Here is a 22,048-nt window from a genome sequence, read left to right on the forward strand (position 1 = left end):
AGGATTAGCGCAGTACCTGCCACCAGCTTGGCCAGCTGGTGAAACCACAGTTTCTATTACTTCCTTGAGTCTTCTGGACGCTGGAGGAATCGATGTCCTTGAGGTGCTGCCGAATTGCAGGTAAGTCCGTTTCCACTTCGTCGCCACTGTAGTGTCCGTGTGTAGATAAAGACACTGAAGACAGGAGTTGGTTCATAGGTATTTACTAAGCAAGTCTGGGGGGGGGGGGGGGGGGGGGGGAGTTCTAAAGGATATACACAATACACAGGCTTATATAGCCCAAGTGGCAATTACTGGCATTACGCACACCTGGGGCTCTTAAAGGCACATACACCACAATTGCTTTTAAAGGCACATACACCACAGAATCCACATTTTCAAAATTATAATTGTATCAACTAAAAATCTGGCATACAAACTTATGGGAAACTGGATCAGGTATAAACAGCCAGCAACAAAGCACCAGAATGCCTTCTGTGGAAAATTACAGTTCTGGTTGGGTAGATAGCAAGAGAACCATGCCACTTTTGTCAATAATCACCACTCCTTTAAATGGGAATCAGAAAAAAACCACCATTGACTTTTAGCAAGAAGTGAGCTAAACCTCATCTTAGAATAAGGGGCTGCTCTTTCAAAACTGAGATGAGGAGAAACTTCTTCACTCAGAGGGTAGTAGGTCTGTGGAATTTGCTGCCCCAGAAAGCTGTGGAAGCTTCATCATTAAATAAATTTAAAACAGAAATAGACAGTTTCTTAGAAGGGAATTAGGGGTTACGGGGAGCAGGCAGGAAATTGGACATGAGTCTATGTTCGGAACGGTCGTGGCCCTGTGGGTAACGGAGCGGGCCCAGGGGCTGTGTAGCCTGGTTCTGCTCCTACTTCTTGTGTTCTAATTATGTTAGATTTTAGGAGATGGTTCTATTCCTGTTCCTGGCTGGGGTGGAGATCACCTTTTACAGAAGGTAAGTACTGTAGAAAATATAGGGACAGTGATCTCCTGGACGAGTTTCGATCGCCTAGATGGGTCGGAGAGGAATTTCCCTGATTTTTTTTCTCCCAAATTGGCCATTGGGTTTTTTATCTGGTTTTTCGCCTCTCCCAGGAGATCACATGGGTTCGGGAGGGATGTAGAGTGATAGTAGATTTGAGGCTAGGATCAGATCAGCCATGATCTTATTGAATGGTGGAGCAGGCTCGAGGGGCCGATTGGCCTACTCCTGCTCCTATTTCTTATGTTCTTATGTTGGCTCATATTTTCCGATCGGAGGCTTCCTGCGTGCGGAGGCCTCTGATCTGGAAAAAATTACGCCCGTACTCGAGGGCTCCAGAGGTCCGGCCATTTCCACTCCTGGTCCTCTCCATGACGAAATGCGCAGGGCCCACGTATCCCAGGGGCGCATGCGGTTTGCAAGCATCCCTGGGATCACGTGGGCCATGGGGAACCAATGAAAGAAGGGAATCTCCCTTCATACTTTTGACAGCTTAGACCCGTCAAAAGTATGAATGGAGATCACTCCAAAAACACATCAAAACATTGTTTTTTTTTTTTAATCACGTTTTTATAATTAGTTAAAATTACATTAAATTAAATATTTTAAAGAAAAAATTAATTTCTTGAAAAAAAATTAACGCTTTTTTACAGGGCTAAAAATAAACGTACCTCTTTTTAAAGTATTTTTTAAATTATAAATGAGTGGAAAAAAAATTGTTTTTACTTTTTTTTTTAAACTCTTAAGCTGGTAAAAGCAGGCCTTATGTCTGCTTTTACCAGGCATAAGATTTTTAAGGGATTTCAGCGGGCGGAGGTTCTGCAGAAAGCAGAACTCTCCACCCGCAGAGGCCCTTCTCCAGGGAAGGCGCGCGATCTGTCAAGAGGATTCTTGACAGATCAGAAATGCCGGTTTTCAGCGCATGCACTTCACATGCCTGAAACCGGCACTCGTACACACCCGAAGGGATTGGAAAATATGGGCCATTATATGCTCAAGGATAGCTTCCAGTGCCTAGTGTTCATTCTCAAGGCGTTATGTACCAGATTTCATGATACTGTTTTACAAAGTACATTGTAGCTTTATATTTATTAAACCTGTATCCTTGGTATTTTATTCGAAGGTCCCTTGGGTGTGGAGAAAGCCACTGCAGCTGGGTCTAATTTAAACCAGAACTGAGCATAGGGACTCCAAAAAAAACGTTTTCCCATTTCTCGCAAGAAAATAAATGTACAATTCTAAAGAGTTAACTATCTAGCAAACATAGCCATTTATTTTATGTACTTTAAAAAAAAGTGAATGCTTTGATATTGAAGCATTACCAATTTGGCTGTGCGTCAGCCTTGGCTCAATTGGTAACACTCTTACCGCTGGATCAGAAGGTTTGAATTCCACTATCCGGCTGGAGTACATAATCTAGGCCATCACTTCAGTATACTACTGGGGAGGTAACGCAATGTCAGAAGTCCTTTGGATGAGATGTTTGAAGTCCCATTTGCCTGTTCCAGTGGTTCAGATGAAATGTTAAAAATTCGAACAAGAGCAGAGTTCTAGTGCCCTGACCAACATACTTTGCTCAACCACAAAAACAGATTCATTGGCTGTTTCTCTCTCTGGTGTTTGGGCTTTGGAATGTTCAACGATTTGAAACAATCGTTCAGAACAAACTTAGCTTTGCAGCTTTGGGATCGATCAACTTATCTGGCTGCAGTGGGTAAAGGAAGCAATGAAAAACACAACCCTCACTGTCTGAGAACCCGTATAAACTTCTTTCCAAATTCAATCATTTGTAATGTTCACTTCTCCCCCACTTGCACTGTGATTCTGAATTCTTGTGTGCAACATAAAAGGAGATCTGCTATTATTAAAAACAGTACATCAGCACGTATCTGTCACACAATTATAGGCAAATTTATTCTAAGAAACTTTTGTGATGCTGGTTGGCCCGTATGCCAATTGTTCCACCTCATCTTTTATGCAAATTTTACTTCCTAAATTTCAAAAACTGAACAGAAATGAAGAGTTAGAAGCTATGTACTGTATAAGCTTTAGGAAAGTTTTAAAACAATTATTAGAATTAGTAATGAAAAAGTTTCAAGTTCCTTTAACAAGTGACTGAATAATTTAGTTTCTACTTCCCAGTCTCATCCACTCTGACTGCACTCAGTAAAAATAATGAATTGTTGCTCTTGACCCCAGTCATCCTGCTCGCCTGAACTCCCACCTGATTTTCACTGGACCTTAGACCGATTCATAAAATTGCCATTTTCTTTGTCCCTGAGCACGACTCACCACCAATCTCTCACCCAATTCCTATGGCCTCTGTACTATCTCCTACCTATTCACCCCTGCAGCCAACTATAGAATCAGATTAATACAGAAGGAGGCCATTCAGCCCACTGTGCCTGTGTCAGCTCTTTGAAAGAGCTCTCCAATTAGTCCCACTCACCTGCCCTTTCCCCATAGCCCTGCAAAGTTTTCCCCTTCCAAGTATTTATCCAATTTCCTTTTGAAAGTTATTATTGAATCTGTTTCCATCACCCTTTCAGGCAATGCATTCCAGATCACAACAACTCGCTGCATTAAAAAAAAAACTCATCTCGCCTCTGGTTCTTTAGTCATAAAAAACAAAGTTTTCAACCCAAACCCCTAAAATTAAAATAAGCACATTTTCCAAATCAATACGCCAACAGCTCCGATGATGCGCTCATAAAGCTCACCAGAACTCAGAGCAGGATCGAGCTGGAAGCAACAGTGCAAAAACACCACCGATACAGCGGTATCCCAAAGCAATGCAACACTACTACTATCTGAACATGGGAAAAAACAAAACACCTCCCCATACAAGATAGATAAATTACATCTAAAACAGAGGAAACAGTATCAAGGACAAAAAAAAGGTAACTACAACTGACTTCTGTAGAAGGTGCTTCTGTAAAAAGGAACAAGCAAAAGACATGCAAAAAAAATCTTAAAAACAAGTGCAACTTATATATATATATCAGAGCAATTAGACTTTATGGCTGGACGTTCAGCTTTCTGGGCTGTGATTTTCCTGTCCCTTGGGCTTGATGGGCCGAATGGACTCCTGTGCTGTAACCATTCTATGATTAAAATAATTGGGGAAAAGCAGAGTCTGGTGAATACACAAGCAGAAAACCCTAGCCCACAGCCTTAAAGGCAAAGGCTGTATTAGCAGCTAAAAATCCCTTTGTGTGCTGTACATTGTAAAGCTCCCGTTCTCAACGAATTTCACATCCTCTGACTTACCGTGTGAGCAGCATCACAGAAGATCTACTCTTTATATCAAATGTCTCCACCTATGACTGCCAGGTTATGAAAATGTTTATTGCAGTAATATGATTTAAAAAAAACTAAATGGAGCTCTGTTTTTAAGAGCTCGAGCATAATACATCATCTGGATGACGTGCAAATTATCATTGCATAGTGTGTGCTTGAAATTAAATTTATTGCGTGAAGCGCAAATAAAATAATAAAACCATAAATGTAAGAAATCTATAGATTTTTTACTTTTATTATTAAATTCACAATCTTGTAGGAAAAAAATTCCACATATATCTACATTATTTTAATCAATGTCTTTTCAGCAGAGAAATCAAGGTCCAGTTCCTCCTTTGTTTGTTGTACTGTTTCCAGACACCACTGGCCAACTTTGAACCACTTTATTTTATTTCACCCGATTTAAAACTTGCACGGTATTTTTGCCGTGGAGGTAATAGCTGTACGCAGACGCTGCTGTCGTCAACGCTGTAACGTACCTGAAACAACAAGACTATAATAATCAACTTGGAGCATCAGATCATTGCCGTTAGTCACTAAACATTACAGCAGTTTCAAAATTATTCATACAAGATCTCCTTTAACAATAAAAAGCACGCCACAAGTTGCATTTATATTGCACCATTAACATAGTAAAATGTCCCAAGGCACTTCACAGGAGCATAATCAGACAAAAATTGATATCAAGCCAAAGAAGGAGCTATTAGGATATTAAGACAGGTGACCAAAAGCTTGGTCAAAGAAGGAGGTTTTAAGGAGCGTCTTAAAGAATGAGAGAAAGAAAGAATGAAAGACTTACATTTATATAGCGCCTTTCACAACCACCAAACATCTCAAAGCGCTTTACAGCCAATGAAGTACTTTTGGAGTGTAGTCATTGTTATAATGTGGGAAACACGGCAGCCAATTTGCACACAGCAAGGTCCCACAAACAGCAATATGATAATGACCAGATAATCTGTTTTTTTGTTATGTTGATTGAGGGATAAATATTGGCCAGGACACCGGGGATAACTCCCTTGCTCTTCTTCGAAATAGTGTCATGAGATCTTTTACGTCCACCTGAGAGAGCAGACGGGGCCTCGGTTTAACGTCTCACCCGAAAGATGGCACCTCCGACAGTGCAGCACTCCCTCAGCGCTGCACTGGAGTGTCAGCCTAGATTTATGTGCTCACAACCTTCTGACTCAGAGGCGAGTGTGCTATCCACTGAGCTACAGCTGAGAGAGAGAGGTGAAGAGGCAGAGGTTTAGGTAGGATATTCCAGAGCTTAGGGCCTAAACAGCTGAAAGTGAATGGTGGAGTGAAAAAAGTGGGGGGTGCGCAAGAGGCCAGAGTTGGAGGAACGCAGAGTTCTTGGAGGTTTGTATGGTTGGAGGAGGTTAGAGATAGGGTGGAGCAAGGGTATGGAGGGATTTGAACACGAGGATGAGAATTTTAAAATTGAAGTGTTGCTGGACCAGAGGCCAATGTAGGTTAGCGAGCACAGATGGGAAAAAAGGTATGATGCACTATGTACTTAGCATCATTTTTATAGGAAAGCATATGCAAGTTTGCACATATATGGATATACACGCAGAAGATACCCTATGGGCTAGTTAAATAATGTATTGAATATTGAAGAGGCTGGTACTTCAGTACTGAGGGACAGCTGCACGGTCAGAGGTACCGTCTTTCGGATGAGAGGTTAAACCGCGGCCCCATCTGCTCTCTCAGGTAGACATAAAAGAATTTAACATTACCTCCCTGCTTTTGTATTACCTTCCTCTAAAAATAAACTCCAGTACTTCGTTTACATTCTTTATGGCCTTATCAACTTGTGTTGGTACTTTTAATTAATTACGTATCTATTTTCCCAGATCTCTTTGCTCCTCTACCCAATTTAGTTTCTTACAACAACTTGCATTGATATAGCGCCTTAAATGTAGCAAGTCATTCCAAGACACTTCGCAGGAGTGTCAAAACCAAAATTTGACAGAGCCACATAAGGAGATATTAGGACAGACGAGAGGTAGGTTTTAAGGAGCGTCTTAAAGGAGGAGAGAGGTAGAGATGTAAAGAGGTTTAGGGAGGGAATTCCAGAGCCTAGGGAGCTGATTAAGTGGCCTCGTTATTCCTTCTACCAAAATGAACCACCTCACATTTAGCTATATTGACTCTGCAAGCCTGTTTATGTCTTCCTGTTGCTGTCTTCCACCTTATTTGATATACCCCAATTTGATAATATATGCACTACACCATTTCTCCAATTCTTGAGTCCCAATCATTTATGCACATGATAAACAGTGATCCGAGCACTTCTTATTTTCTGCCAGTTTGAGAAACTTTCCTTAACTCCTATCCTCTGTTTTCTGTTTTGTAGCCATCTGTCGATCCATTCTGCTACCTGGCCCATAAGTCCACAAGCCCTGACCTATAACACATTCACTGCATTGCCTTGTCTACTCGTTCTGTTACATCTTCAAAAAATTCAATAAGGTTGGTTAAATATGGCCTTCCTTTTAGAAATCTATGCTGACTTTTTTTTAAATTATATTTTCCACCTTTAGATATTTAGCAAAGTATCCAGTATCTTTCCTATCACTGACCTTAAGCTTTCTGATCTATAGTTCCCTGGATTAGTTCTATCGCCTTTTTTGAAGATTGGAATTACATTTGCTGTCCACCAGTCCTCTGGCACTATTCCTTCTTCTATTGAATTTTTATTTATGGATACTAGTGCCTCTGCCATTTCCTCCTTAGTTTCTGTGAATATCCATGGGGGCAATCCATCTGGACCTGGGATTTGTTCTTTTTAAGTTTGGCTAGTTTCCTCTTTGTTAGCCTCTTTAGTGAAAACTGAGGCAGATTTTTCCTGTTTGAATTTTGTGGGCTTAGGGGTTTGGATAGGCTCTTTCTACAGTTGTTGCCTTATTAATGGATAAATCCTAAATCAGAACATCAAGATCTGTTAATATCAGCAATTTGAGATGTATGCAAATTAATGTGAACATGACTTTAAATGTCTACACTTATGCAGTTCACAAAGACAAAAGCACCCCTGCCTTAAGGTATATGAGCTACAAAGAGAGGTTGAAGGGCCTGGGATTGTTTAGTCTGGAGAGGGAAGCCTATGGGGAGATATTATTTAAGCATTTAAGATCCTTAAAAGAATAGTTAAATTGAGCCTCAATAATATGTTCAAAACTACCACAAACTCTAAAATCGGGGGGGATATATGGGTTCAGATTAGACATTAGAGAAGGGAAGGTGCACAGTTTAGATTTAATTGCTTTACTCAGAGGGTGGTGTATATATAGCACAAACTGACCAGGGACACACAGTGTATGGAAACATTTAAGGGATAATTTGATTGCTATTTGAGTGAGTGGATAATTGAGGGATCAGTTTTTGGAACAGGCCAGATGGACTGCAAAGTCTTTTCCAGTCCCGCACTTTCCGAGGTACAATCTAGCCCCATTTTCTGCAAGCACAGATCCTGTTTTACAATCCAGCATCCAAAATCAGAAACTCATCTGTCCAATATTCAAATATCATAATTATCAAGTGACCATCCCCAAACCTATAGTTACCATAAATCTAGGAAGTTTAAAAAAATATATATATAAAATGTCAACCAGTGATGAACATTTGCATCAGTTGCTGGGCATCATTCTGCCAATTTTCCACCCTAGGTGACTTTCTACTAGGAAATGGGACTGCTACCTTTTATAACAGGATAATAAATCACCATAAGTGACAGCACAAAATCAGCAGTACCATTTCCTGACAGAAAATGTACCAGGAACAGAAACCACCGAGATTGACTTTACACGATCAAGGTTGAGCTCCTAACATTTAAAATTCACCGAAGACAGACAAATTGCAAAGAGAATTCAATGATAGTACAGGTACACTATCCCTTATCCGAAAGCCTTGGGACCAGCTGAGTTTCGGTTTTCGGATTTCAGAAGGTATTATTATAAGACTGGGAAATTTGTATTTAATATAAATTTTAAAAGCTCAGGCTACCTCTTGCGACTGTTCCGTGTCTCATTCCCCTTCCTGCTTCTCTGGAAAGCCGGATGTCGGCTGACTCCTACTAAGCTGGCCCGCAAATCAGGTCAGGGGTCGGGTCGGGTCGGGGGGGGGGGTGGAGAAAAGAATATCGGACGGGCCGCGGTTTGGGTGTCGGGGAGAAAAGAATATCGGACGGGCCGCGGTTCGGGTCGGGTCTGGTGGGGGGGGGGGGGGGGGGAGAAAAGAATATCGGACGGGCCGCGGGTTGGGTCAGGTCGGGTCAGGGGTGGGGGGGGGGGGAGAAAAGAATATCGGACGGGCCGCTGCAGCTATCGGACAGGCCGCTGTATTGTTGGGTTCACTCTCCCGGTACCTCCTTCGCACTGCCCGGCTCGGCCTGCAATCTCCTACCCAGGAGGGAACTCTGTGACCCTCTGCCCTGCTCAGCGTAAGTCGTGCGCCACTCTGGTCATGTCGTGCGCACGACTTACGCTGAACGAAAAAACTTTCGGCTTTTAGAGGTTTTTGGAAGTTCGGATAAAGGATAGTCTGCCTGTATAATATTTGGAGATTGATATTCAAGCGCAATAATGGCATTCAACCAATATCCCAGGATAACTGCAATGGTCCATTAGCTCTTTTCTAAATATAAACATTTCACCAGCATTTGGAGGCTTTATGTATGGGTTTAAGGAGGCAGATATGTAGCACCGCTGTCCCAGATTTCAGTGCCACATAAACAGGCAGTAAACTGCAGCTCCCTATTCACAGAAATTCTCCAGACATTGCACTGCATGGTGTAAGATAACCAGGACAGCCAAGGCTGTTAAAACGCAGGACCCTTGCTCAAATTTTGTGGTTGCAGTAGGACGATGTCCAGGGGCCTCAAATACTGGGTCTTACTGATTAGTCAAGCCTGTAAACCTTAGCAGAAAGCTTCATGAAGCTTTATTTACCAGCTATGAATTAACATAGTAATGCTCATTCAAATACACAATACAGGTAGACTACCCTTTATCCGGACTTCCGAAAAACCGAAACCCTCTAAAAACCGAAGGTTTTTTCGTTCAGCGTAAGTCGTGCGTACGAACGAAAAAACCTTCGGTTTTTTAGAGGGTTCCAGTTTTGGAAGTTCGGATAAAGGGTAAGTCGTGCGCACGACCCCCCGCCGGCCCCGACAACCGCCAGCCCCGACAACCACCGACCCCCCCGCGGACCCCGCCGGCCCCGACAACCGCCGACCCCCCCCCGCGGACCCCGCCGGCCCCGACAACTGCCGACCCCGACAACCGCCGACCCCCCCCCCCCCCGCGGACCCCGACAACCGCCGACCCCCCCCCCGCGGACCCCGCCGGCCCCGACAACCGCCGACCGCCCCCACCCTCCCCCCCCGCGTACCCCGCCGGCCCCGACTGACTTACGCTGAGCGTCAGCGTAAGTCGTGCGCACGACCCCCCGCCGACCCCCCCCCCCGCGGACCCCCGCCGACCCACCTTCCGAAATCCGAAATTCTCCTTTATCCGAAACTCGGCTGGTCCCGAGGTTTTCGGATAAAGGATAGTCTACCTGTAGTTACAATATGAAATGCTGATCCAACACCAATGCGAACATAAACATTGTTGGATTATGTATCAGACTTTAAAGTCTAATAATGAGATTTTTGAAGAGATTGTTTTCATTATTATTACATATTATGAAAATCTGAAACCTCAAAACAAGAAAATAAAACTAGCTATAATACTACAACACGAGAAGTAGAACAGAATACATACAATATAGTGAATTTTATACTGTGAGAACAGTGACTGTTTATTCCCCATAGTACAAACAGACAATGAGCAACGGTCTGAACTACACAAAATGCTGCCAGTGTATCCATCAACTGCCATAACCCTGTTCAGCTAAATCCACTAATACAGTTGACCATATTTTTTGAGTTGAGGAAGTGTGGCCATTACGGGGTCAGGAGCTTTCGCTGTACATATTCTTTGTTCCCTACGCAATATCAAACCTTAAAGTAATTAAAATGAAACTACTAAATCATTGAACTGTAAAATGTAAGCACTGCACTCCCATCAATCTCTCCCACTCCAACTATTTTACTAATTTAGTCTCTCTCCACCAGCAGCTTGCATCACTCCACTTCCTGACAGGCCCTCTCTATTTTGTTCAGCAATGGGCAATGATTCTTAACTGCTTGTTCTCTTTTAGACCCTTTGCATCTTTCAAGCCACTTTCCCTCATGCTGAATAATCTTGTGCATCTCATTGTAAGGCACAGATTCTCTCCACCAGTCACTCTTCCCCAGGATTTTCCTCTCATTCTCAGTGCCAACCGCTCTATCTTACTTGATAATGTGAGGGAACAAACGCAAGCTTGAAACTTCCATGAAGCAGCATTGGAAGCACGTCTCAAAATTCAACATCCACGCACACACACGCACTTCCAGGGGGGTGGGGGTCACTGGCTACAAAGAAAAGAATGGACTTGCATTTATATTGTGCCTTTCACTATGTCAGGATGTCCCAAAGCGATAGCAATTTGGAGCAGGAATCCTGACCTGAATTTCGTCTACCTCAGAAATGCAGGGCCAATTGTAGCACACCGACTTGTCTTGACTTGGATCAGTTAAGTCAGTGCAGACTGGGAATCATATGTGGACAATCCCTGGTAAGTTTTCAGTCTGAGCCAGGCCACTCCAACAGAACTCCAAGCAAAGGTCAGCCACTTGCAAATAAGAGGTCAAAAAATAAATAAAATTGGTGGACTTTTTCCATACACTTCCTAGATGCTGGTTTCAGTCAAATTGACTGGTTGATCATGGAGGCAATCTATTTCCAGACCTCAGAGATGGTCTATAGGAGGAGGGGGATATGAAGAAAATACCTTAAAGGAAAATGATGGGGAAACACTGTCAAATCCTTCTCATCAGCTTTGTAACTGTAGGAAATATTGTGCTTTTATTGCACACTAGATTTTCCTGCCATTAAAAGCCACCATTTTGCATCTAACTTTTACATCAGAGTTGCTTCAATGTAGGTTGCATGTACATCCAGCAGTATCTACATAGAGTAATCCAGGAATTGGCACTGGAGACACTAAGCCAAGAGTAGCTGGTATCGGCTTACAGTAGGACTTAGCTAAACATTTTTTGTTAGCGTGGAAGCCTCCAAAATCAGCAGCCTGTACAGCTTGGATCCATTACCAAACAGATGAGTCACCTATGCCAGAGAAACAATTCCACAGGGTAATGTTATTAAAAAATGATCTAAAATACCAAACCTACTTTCAGGCAAGGGCGGGGGGGGGGGGGGGGGGGTTAGCATAGTTCAGAAATAAAAATGTCATCTCTTACAAGGTAGATAATCTCTATTTAGATACAAGGCAGTACTTCATACTGAAGCAGTTCCTCATGTATGGTCCTTCAAAGAGGAAATCTGAAACAATTTGTCTGATTAAGTGTACGGCTGGTAGATTGATTGCTGGGATGAGAAGGTTGTCCTATGAGGAGAGATTGAGTAGATTGGGCAAATACTCTCGAGTTTAGAAGAATGAGAGGTGATCTCATTGAAACATACAATATTCTTAGAGGGCTTGACAGGGTAGATGCAGGGAGGATGTTTCCCCTGGCTGGGGAGTCTAGAACTAAGGGCATAGTCTCAGGATAAGGGGTCGGCCATTTAAGACTGAAACAAGGATAAATTTCTTCACTCAGAAGGTTGTGAATCTTTGGAATTCTCTACTCCAGAGGGCTGTGGATGTTCAGGCTATATGACCTACTTCTGCTCCTATTTCTTATGCTCTTATGATAGTATTTGTTCTGAACAGACCCGTTTTCAACATGTCAGCAGTGCAATAGAATGCATTCACTCCATGCTCCAGCTCACCAGAGCCCTTGCTGACCTCCACTGATTCCCTGTCAATTATTTCAAAATGCTTCTACTTGTTTACAGATCCATCCATGTTATCCACCTAACTCTGGTCCTGCAGCCTCTGCTGTGCTTCGCATCCTCTGCTCCAGACTCTGGACAACTGTGAATCCTCTACTCTAGCACTGGTGGCACTGCCTTCAGCCACCACACCCCTGCATTCTAGAATTCGCTTCCTAAACCTCTCCAGTGGCTTGTTCTCTCCGCACCTCCAATAGCCTCCTCACAACTTACTCTTCACCCACATTTTCAGTCACTCCCTCCAATCTTTCCCAATTCCTGTACGGTATCCGATCCGTCCCTTTTATAACGTGCCATGGGACATTTTGCTACATTTAAAGGAGCAATATAAATACAAGACATTCTTATTTTCATTCTTTAGGAAGGGGCAGAATGTTTCCAGCAAATCTCACCATAAAGTGTGAAGGAACACACTGTCCACATACTGAAAAACTGGAGCTGCCAGTGATGCAGCCACTAGTACAAGTTGAACCGCTGTGTTAACCTGCAACATTAAAAAAAAGTCAGTGAATTAAAACATTGCCAAATAAAACTTTAGGTAATGTAGCAACAGTCTGGATAACTTTTTCAGTTTCATTATATTATGAGTTAAGTTGTACAACATTGGAAATCCACAGAAATAGTTCAGTAAAAGCCATACTTAAGAGGACCCAAATATGCCATGGGCAATAAAGCAACAAAACCCTGCACCGTAGAATCATCAAATATATTTATATGGGGACATTGAGACAATACTTATTATAAATAGAACAAGCCACAAGTCCTTCAAATTCTGTATCAATGTTTGCTTTTAACATTTCAGAAAAGTTCAATTTTAAGAATCCATACAAAGGGAGATCTCAATCCATCTTATCCAGTGCAATATAAGACTACTTATCACAGACTTATCTAAAACTTATTTGTGTCTCAACATTTGTTGCCACTTCTTAGTGTCACCAATGTAACTGCATCCAGCGATTTCCCAATTCTTTATTACTTTGTAGAAATAGAATACAGGGAAATGACACATGCATATTGATTAGAAATGCACAAATGGGACACACACAGTTCCCAGCATATCAATTTTTGGAAAGAATCCAGGGTCTGACCAGAGAAAGCCAAGTATTAAATTAGGCAAAAAAAGTATGAAGATGGAGTTAGACAAATTCAAACAATATGGTCACAGAAACCTTTCTGCATTTAAACAGCAGGGTAAATATAGATTTGAAAAATTATTAAACTTAAATTCCAAAAGCAAGTCTGCTCTTTATTAGTTAATACTAACTAACCAATTGTTGGTACGGACTTCATTTTGTCTTTATAGGAATCCACAAATATCTGAATAAGTCAATATTTATTAAGTTATTTGACATAGTTTTTATGTATGTGCATATTTTAATGTCCATCATGTAACTACATATCTTAAAGCGATGAATATTTTATCGTATCTGACAAACTTGTGGTTGCACTTCACTTTATGTCACATTGCCAGAATTAGAGCCAAAAACCCTAGCATTCTAGTGGAGTCTCAGTGCAGATAAATAACTGAGAATCAGGACTGCAACAACATTTCAATAATTATAAAAAAGTACTATTTTCCTATCTTTCCTTTACAAGTGGCTCACCAGTACATCTCCACCAGCCACCAGGAAGGAAGACAATGTAGGCCACTCCATAGAGCTGGGAGGATGGTAATGTGTTAATTTTTACCACCAACCAAGATACAAAGTTTGTTCCTAAGTGGTGCTCCATCAAGTGCCCAACTGAGAACCAGTAATTCAAGGACACCGAAAAGCTGAAAAGAATCTCAGTTGTAAGATTCGCAAAATTCCCACATTCCCCCAAGGTCATTAATAAAAGGGACCCTGCATGGACAATTTAAAAAGGGTACCCAAAAGATGGTGTCCGCACCTCGTGACCAAAAGCCTGTAACATTTTAAAACCTTGGACTCTGTAGCACAGAACAGGCAGTTTTGGGAAATCAAAACTTAAAATGCATTTCTGTGAAAAGGACTTTGTGTTTGAAAGCCCAGACAGTTAAGCAAACACTGAATATGCATTTCGTCAGATTGGAACAGATCAACCCAGTTAGGCCTAAGCGTAAAGCCATTACTTTGTCCGCATAAATAATCAGAAACAGCTTAAGGAAGCCACCAAGGCTGGACAGGCTGATTAAAATGCATTAATGACAATACAACTCGGACATCAGGCCATCAGGTGCGATAAACAACCATGTAAAACTAGTTAGTTTAGATTGGTGTAATCATTTAAAACAGCCCGCCAAAAGTTAATGAACTGACCTGATTTGGTGCGCAGATTAGGGCCTTCCGAAGGAGTATAATTGTAGGCCCATCAGTACCAATCACTCTCTTGTCTCTCTTACTCTTGGCCTGCTGCCGCCCTGGCCTCGTGGCGGGTTCTCTTCTCGCTCCCCGCATGAGTTTTGCAACCAAGGACATCCATATCAAGCGCGGAGGAGGGGAACGAGACCCGAGTCCAAAGTCACCCAGGACACCCGGGCCACGAGAGAGGGTAGAGGAAACGAGGCGAAACGAAAAATAAGGTAGAGACCCAACAAGAGCAGAGAAGGGCACCAAAGACACATTGATAAAGACCGAGCGCCTAGTTATAAGCTGGCGCTTGGGGAAGAGAATAAGTTGGCTATTGAACACTGCGAATGAACTGGTGTTAAACGCAGTAACGAATATGATGGTGTTCTAAGAATGGGTAGAAAAATCTAAGCAGTAAAAACTGCCAATGCAACGTTACCGCCGACGACCGTCCGAGGGAGAAGAAGAGAACCCATCGCGACGAGACGACGACGGTAGCTGAGGAGAGGAAAGGTGTGCCACAGCAACAGCTCCAGCACCGCGCCCTGAGACCACGTGGCGACGGAGTACCCCAAAGGACAGGAGACCAAACCTCAAAACTCGCAACGGTTAAGGCAACAAGCCTTGGATTGGTGAGCATGAATTCCTGGCCCCTCATAGCTTAATCTAGTTAGGCATAGGGGGTGGGATAAGGATAAGGGGATTGTTAAAGTAGTTGTTTTTCCCTCGATGTGCCGTGTGTTCCCCATTCCCTGTATAAGTATAGTTATTTGTTTACGCCTGTAATTGTTTACCAGTAAATTTCTCATAAGACTGTGTTTTATTTCTGTTTTAATAAAATCTTGGTTTTCTTACACCGAACCACTTGTCTACTCGATTTTTCTGTATCGCCGCCTGCACCTAAGTCCGGTGTCTGGAACCCAGGGGCGTGGGGGCGATTCGAACCGCTCACCAACAGTCAGGGGCATAACTGACTGGGCGCACGCGCCACCCGCCACACCCTACAGAAAATGGCGATGGTTCGGATGAGCAAACCATGATGGAGGAAAGGATTTCTGATTACGTGTTTAGCAAGGTGAATATCACAAAGAAGTGGATCACCACTCTGTTAAGGGCTGGGCGTCCAGTAGATGCAGCAGCTAAGTGGACAGAGGGAAAGGAACACAAGAAGTCTTTAGAGAAGGCAGTCTGGCTGATGTGTTTCAAAAAGCAGGTGCAGCTTTTGGACAGGCTCGTTGCAGCACAGGCAGCCGAGTTAATGGAGTCAGCCCTGGAGATCCAGGATAAGGCTCTAGCAGGGGAGAAGTTATTGGTAGCATTGCAGGCCCTGAATCAGGAGAGAGTGTATCTAATGGGAGAACACAAGGCCCAGTTGGAATACTTACGGTGCCAAGTCACCGAAGCCAAGGGAAATGAGTTAAGGTTGCGGGAGAAGAACGCCCGCTTGGCAAGGCAAGTTAGGGAACAGGAGGAGAAAGTACAGGAGGTAAAGGCAGCTTACAAGCTAGCGAGCGAACAGGGGTTTGAAGATGCAGATCATGGCCCCTGCAAAGAGCAGATAGAGAATCTGAGCCTGGCCCTCAGGAAGGCAAAAGGCATGGTGTGCCTTATAAGCCCAAAGGCAGGCCAGGCGGATTTTATGGGGAACGAGGGGAGGACAGTTCGAACGTCACCCAGGGACGACCCGGTTGAGGGACAGGAGGTCTCACGACCACCACCCGTAGCGCCAAGCTTCAGCGAGGTCTGGCAGCAAGGGGGGGGGTGGAGCCGGAGGTGGGGCAACCCCCGCCAGAGGTCGGAGCCAGGACCGACGTGCCCAGCACGGCATCAGAAGTTCGGTCCACCCGTCAATGGCGACGATGAGGGACCCCTCCAAAACCAGTTTGTACAGGTAGACTATCCTTTATCCGAAAACCTCGGGACCAGCCGTGTTTCGGTTTTCGGAAAATTTCGGATTTCGGAAGGTATTTTAGAAGACTGGGAAATTTGTCGGGGGTGGGTCGGCGGGAGTCGGGGTCGGGGGTCGTCAGCGGAGGTCGGGGTCGTGCGCACGACTTACGCTGACCCTCTGCTCAGCGTAAGTCGTGTGCCACTCTGGTCATGTCGTGCGCACGACTTACGCTGAACGAAAAAACCTTCGGTTTTTAGAGGGTTTCGGTTTTCGGAAGTTCGGATAAAAGGTAGTCTACCTGTATTACCCTATAGCACCCAACAGCTTAGGGCTATGGTGAACCATATCCCAAAGCTCTCCGAAAAGGGAGACCCCTCGATCCACTTCAGGGACATAGAGCAGGCAGCCAGCGTCAACGACTGCGATGGCGCTGAGCAGGCCAAGATGCTGCTATTCTCCCTGGAGAGTAGTCTCCTCCAATCCCTCTCTGACGAGTGTAAGAGGGGGCAGAGCGGGTACGAGGAGCTTAGAGATGCGGTTCTGGAGGCCATGGGGATGAATGAGGGAAGTCCTTTCTCCCGCGTGGAAAAGACGGTCCAGCTCGCAGGGGAAACCCCGCAGGCTTTCGCGGATCGGCTATGGACAGTGTACCGGAGGGCCTGTCCGGGGACGCCGAATTGGGTATTCCTGAACAGGGATCCCCTGGCCCATTGGCTCCGTTGCCTGGTGGTGAACAGCTTGCCACAGGTCCGGGCCAAGGCAGAAGTCTGGTTCGACCCCAAGAACCCCCAGACCACCGAACTTACGGTGATCAGACAGTTGACTCTGGCCTATAAAAACGGTAGGGGAACCGATGCACACCCACCTAAGGGGAAGGTGCATGAGGTAAAACCCGGACTGGGTAGGAAAGAGTGGTATCAGGAAGGGAATAACCCCCCCAACACAATGACGAATTGTTACGGGTGTGGGAAGGACGGTCACTGGCGGAAGGAGTGCAAAAACCCTTGGAAAGATAACAAGGGAAAGAATTCCACAGCCCCAGCCCAAAAGGCGGGGGCAGGAATCACTCCCGCAGCGGTCGAGTCGCTTTTGGACACCATGAGGTACTTATTGACTGGCCAGGGGAGAGTAGCAGCCGCCACCGGTGCTCTGACCCCGTCAGCCCCATCCAACCCACAGCCCTGACTAGAGCCAGCGCAGCCTGTTTACCTGTGTTCTCTCCGGTACGATGAATGGAAAAGACCCCTCTTGGAGATGGAGGTAGAAAAGGTGATGGGGACCTATCTGTTAGACACGGGGGCATCATGCACCGTGGTCTACTCAGCTAACCCCACCGCCTCGCCCCTATCTAACGGGGTCCCATACAGTCTGTCAGGGTTCACAGGCAAAGAACAGGCCGTCTCATTTTCCATCCCGCTCGTCATTCAGTTAGGACCGCTCCGCTCTAAGTGGACCTGTGTCCTGATGAAATGGGAAGTGGAGGGTGGAAGAGGGGTCCTGGGAGCCGACTTTATTGTAGGCCACGGGATCCCAGTAGATTTGAGAAATCATTGCCTATGGGGGGCAGGTAAAGGAAAGAACGGTAAGGAAGTAGTGATCCCAGGAAAGGAAGGGAAGGGGACCCTGTGCACCATGAAGCCCAAAGAGGGTTATAACCTTGAGCTTATGGTCAGTAACACCCCACAGGACTTCCAGGCATTTGTGCAGGCCCACCTGGCCACATTTGCCACACACAAACACGACTGCGGGAGGGTCAAAGGGTTTGAGGTCAGCGTAGACGGGGACCCCATGGCCCGACCACAGAAACAGTATAACTTCCCCAGGGAAGCAGAGCCAGACATGGAAGCAGCCATGTCCTCGTTAGTACAGCAGGGAGTTCTGAGACTGATAGCCACCCACGTGAATTCTCCATTGTGGCCGGTTAGAAAGCCGGACAATTCTTGGAGGGCCACGGTGGACTATCGAGTGCTCAATAGTAACATCCCAGCCTGTGCACCCACAGTAGCAGCAGTTGCTGACCTGATAGGAAGTATTCCAGCATCCGCGACCACTTTCACGGTGCTGGATATTTCCAACGGGTTTTGGTCCATCCCTTTAAGGAGGGAGGATCAGTACAAGTTTGCCTTTACGTTCAAAGGGCAACACTACACGTGGAACTGCTTGCCTCAGGGCTTCCATAACAGCCCCAGCATTTTCCATCAGTGCATGGCAAACAGTTTAAAAGAGTTCAGCCAGGCCAGACAGTTGGTACAATATGTGGATGACCTGCTTCTCTTCACCAATTCGAGAGAGGAGCATGGCCCACTATTGCAGAACTGCTGGAACTGCTCGGGCAGAAGGGTTTTAAGGTGAACCCCAAGAAAGCGCAGATCGGCCAGCAGGAGGTGAAAATCCTAGGCCTGACCGTGCGTGCTGGAGAAAGGGCCATAGATAAGGCTAGAAGAGAAGCGGTACAAGAGCTACCAGTCCCCAACACAGTGACGGGTGTGAGGTCGTTTCTAGGGCTAACCGGGTACTGCAGGGACTTTATTGAGGACTATGCAGCCACAGCAGCCCCTCTGCTCCGACTCCTACACAAGGGAGTGGAGTGGCTTTGGGATGAGGGTTGCCAGGCAGCATTTGTCAGGCTCAAGAAGGACTTGCAGACCGCACCAGCTCTAGGGGCTATAGATGGGGGGAGAGAGTTTTTCCTGGAGGTAGCAGCCAGCGGGGACAGCCTGAGTGCTGTGCTGCTCCAAGAGCGGCACGGCCGGCTGAGGCCGCTGGTCTACTCCTTCAGGATACTCACGGATGTGGAGAGGAGCTACTCCAACTATGAGCAGCACCTCGGCCACACATTGGGCTGTGAAAAGATCGTTGATCTTCACAGGCACCTCTCCCATCACCCATCACACACCCACCCAGATGCTTCTGGACGGGAGGATCAAGGATGGAACTGTGAGCACTGCCCGCATTGCCCGCTGGACCTTGATCCTCTCACAGATCAAGCCAACCTGGTATATCCTGGAACAGCCCACCGGTGTTCCATAGAAGGGGTTGGGAAGTGAACATAGGTTTACGGGCCGGGATACATCCCACGGGCCGCGAGATCTATGTAGACGGTTCCAGCACGGTATCTGCTGGCGAGCGTCTCACGGGGTGTGGAGTTTATGACCCAGCGGCAAACATTGCCCTGGCGATTAAGCTCCCCAGCACCATGAGCGCCCAGCAGGCTGAACTGTCCGCGGTAGTGTACGTCGTTACACACCCAGAAATCTTCCCCACCCCCTACACGATTTGCTCGGACAGCATGTTCACATGCAATTCGTGTACGGAGTACCTGGCCTTCTGGTCCCGTCGCGGATACACCTCCGCCGACGGGAGACCCCTCACAGTAAAACCCCTGCTGGAGAAGATCCTGGCAACAGTGGGGGAGGAATGGGAGGTTTTCATCCACAAGGTGAAAGCCCATTCCTCCACAGAACCCCGCGGCCAAGGCAACCAGCAGGCTGACTTCCTCGCCAAGGAGGGTGCTTGCACAGGCACTTTCTGGGACCCATTTGGGTCCAGACCCATGGCGGCAGTCAGATGTAGGGACGGGACCCAAGGGGGTGAAGGGGTAGCGTTAGCCCCAGACCTTAAGACGGTCCAAGCCCAAGACCACGTCCTCAAAGCAGTCCTCAGTGCAGTGACTGAGGGAAAAAGGGTAGCGGGTCCGTACGGCGCAGCAACCCTTTCCGTGAAGGAAGGCATGCTGTTCCGGGGGGGAACAGTGGGTTGTGCCGCAGCAACACCACAGGGAATTCCTTCAACTGGCCCATGAGGGTCCAGGAGCGGGACACCCCAGGCCCGAGACCACCTGGCAGCGGGTGGAACGGGCGGGATGGTGGCCGAGACTCAGGGAAGATGTCCGCGAGTTCTGTGCCGGCTGTCTTGTGTGCGCTGCTAACAACCCTGACCCCCACAAAAGGAAGGTACCTATGGGACACATCAGGAGGGTAGAGGGACCATGGCAGTCGATACAAGTCGACTACATCGGGCCCCTGCCCACCGCCCAGGGAGGCTATAAGTACTGCCTAGTCCTGGTGGACGTGTTCACCAAATGGGTAGAGGCCATCCCCTGTAGAACCGCCACAGCTCTGGGTACTGTCAGGATCCTGGTCTGGGAAGTGTGCTCGCGGTGGGGACTACCACAGTATGTGGAGTCTGACCAAGGGAGTCATTTCACCGGACAGGTGATGCAGAACACCCTTATGCTGTTAGGCATTGAGCGGAAGTGGCACGTGGCCCACAACCCACAGTCATCAGGGATTGTGGAAAGAATGAATAGGACCCTAAAGGAAAGGCTGAGGAAGGAAACGGTGGACTCACCCCGTAAATGGGCCGAGGTCCTACCGTTGGTTCTGATGGGGATCCGTGCCAGCCAGTCTAAAAGCACGGGGTACTCCCCGTAAGAGCTAATGACTGGCAGGGTTATGCGGACCCCCACCCATGTACTAGTCCCGGTGCTAAGAGTGTGTGTATTTGAGTCGAGGCCGCAAGGCTCGACTATGCTTCACCCAAGCCAGAGAATCTCTTGGGGACCTGGCTGCATGTTTTTGTATTTGTTGCAGAAAGACTTTCAGGATGAAGGGGATCGTAACCCTACTCGCCCTGATGGGACTGAGCCTGGGAAAGAGGGGCGACGTAGAAGACTCCCACATCTATGGGTGCTCCGGAGACAGAGCGCCGATAGCAACCGACGGAAGCGGCGAACAGGATGCAGAGGAGACCGCCGTCTACGTCCACGAGGGAAGGTGGCCAGGGTGGCTGGGGTCCAATTCGTCTCAGTACTCCAGCCAGACCGGGTTCACATACGGGGAGGCCTCCCTCCTGTGCCCCAGGGTACGGGTCGTTACCACAAGGGTTAGCGTCACCATAGGGAAGCGTGTATGTTTAACGTGCAAGGGACACATTCCTCTGGATAGGTGGTGGTGGCTCAGAAAGCTGAGCAAAGATATGAGGAACCCCGCAGTCAAGTGGGAACGGTTGGGGAACAATACCCACCGGACGATTACAGGGACTCATGGGGGATTAAGTGTGTGTTGGGACAAGTGGTGGGAGCCGGATCAAGGGATTTACATCTGTATGTGGGGGTCAGAGAAGGTCTGCCCCTCAGGCATATCCATTGTTTTCCACCGGCAGTGGCACGACACCGGGGAGGGGATGAAGTGGGATACCAGCCTGAAGGCGTGCGCAGTCCCATTCTCCCCGATCCCAGTCAATGCCACGGAGCTTGTTACCCGCCCCCGAAAGCCCCTGCCCACGGCGCAGGTGGCGAGGTTACCCAGGGAAGGGTGCCCCCCCACCACCAAGGGATCAGGGAATGGGTTGGTACTAGTGCCTACCGACCAGATGCTGTACCAGGGGGTACACTACGCGGTAGCCTCCATGATTTTAAATCTCACCGAGGTACATTTACCGGAGTGGTGTCCCAAAGAAACAGAGCAGCTATACCAGGCCCTATTGAAGGACATGTTCAAGAAGTTTTATGAGTTTGATTTCGCCAATGTTGACAAAACCGAACTGTACACCACACACCGTGAGTTTTTGGGTAATGCAGGGAGATGAAGAAGGGGAGTATGGAATGAT

At 46.5% G+C, this 22,048-nt stretch overlaps 1 protein-coding gene across 2 annotated transcripts in view; it reads right to left on the bottom strand.

Annotated features, from left to right (window-relative positions):
- Positions 1-4,508: 4,508 nt before the first annotated feature.
- Positions 4,509-22,048, bottom strand: part of crls1 (cardiolipin synthase 1) — a 79,135-nt gene continuing 61,595 nt past the window's right edge. Inside the window, exons 6-7 of one of the 2 annotated variants that reach the window (XM_085981725.1) lie at positions 12,631-12,722; positions 4,509-4,782 (exon numbers count right to left, since the gene is read on the bottom strand). In XM_085981725.1, the coding sequence (XP_085837851.1) occupies positions 4,752-4,782; positions 12,631-12,722 (123 nt within the window). In that variant the 3' untranslated portion in view covers positions 4,509-4,751. The remainder of the gene's footprint in view (positions 4,783-12,630; positions 12,723-22,048) is intronic. The other variant, XM_085981724.1, reaches the window with a different exon arrangement.

The sequence above is a fragment of the Somniosus microcephalus genome, chromosome 3 (assembly GCF_052327205.1).
Source record: "Somniosus microcephalus isolate GS21.2 chromosome 3, FLI_Smic_1.0, whole genome shotgun sequence".
NCBI classification, from domain to species: domain Eukaryota; kingdom Metazoa; phylum Chordata; class Chondrichthyes; order Squaliformes; family Somniosidae; genus Somniosus; species Somniosus microcephalus.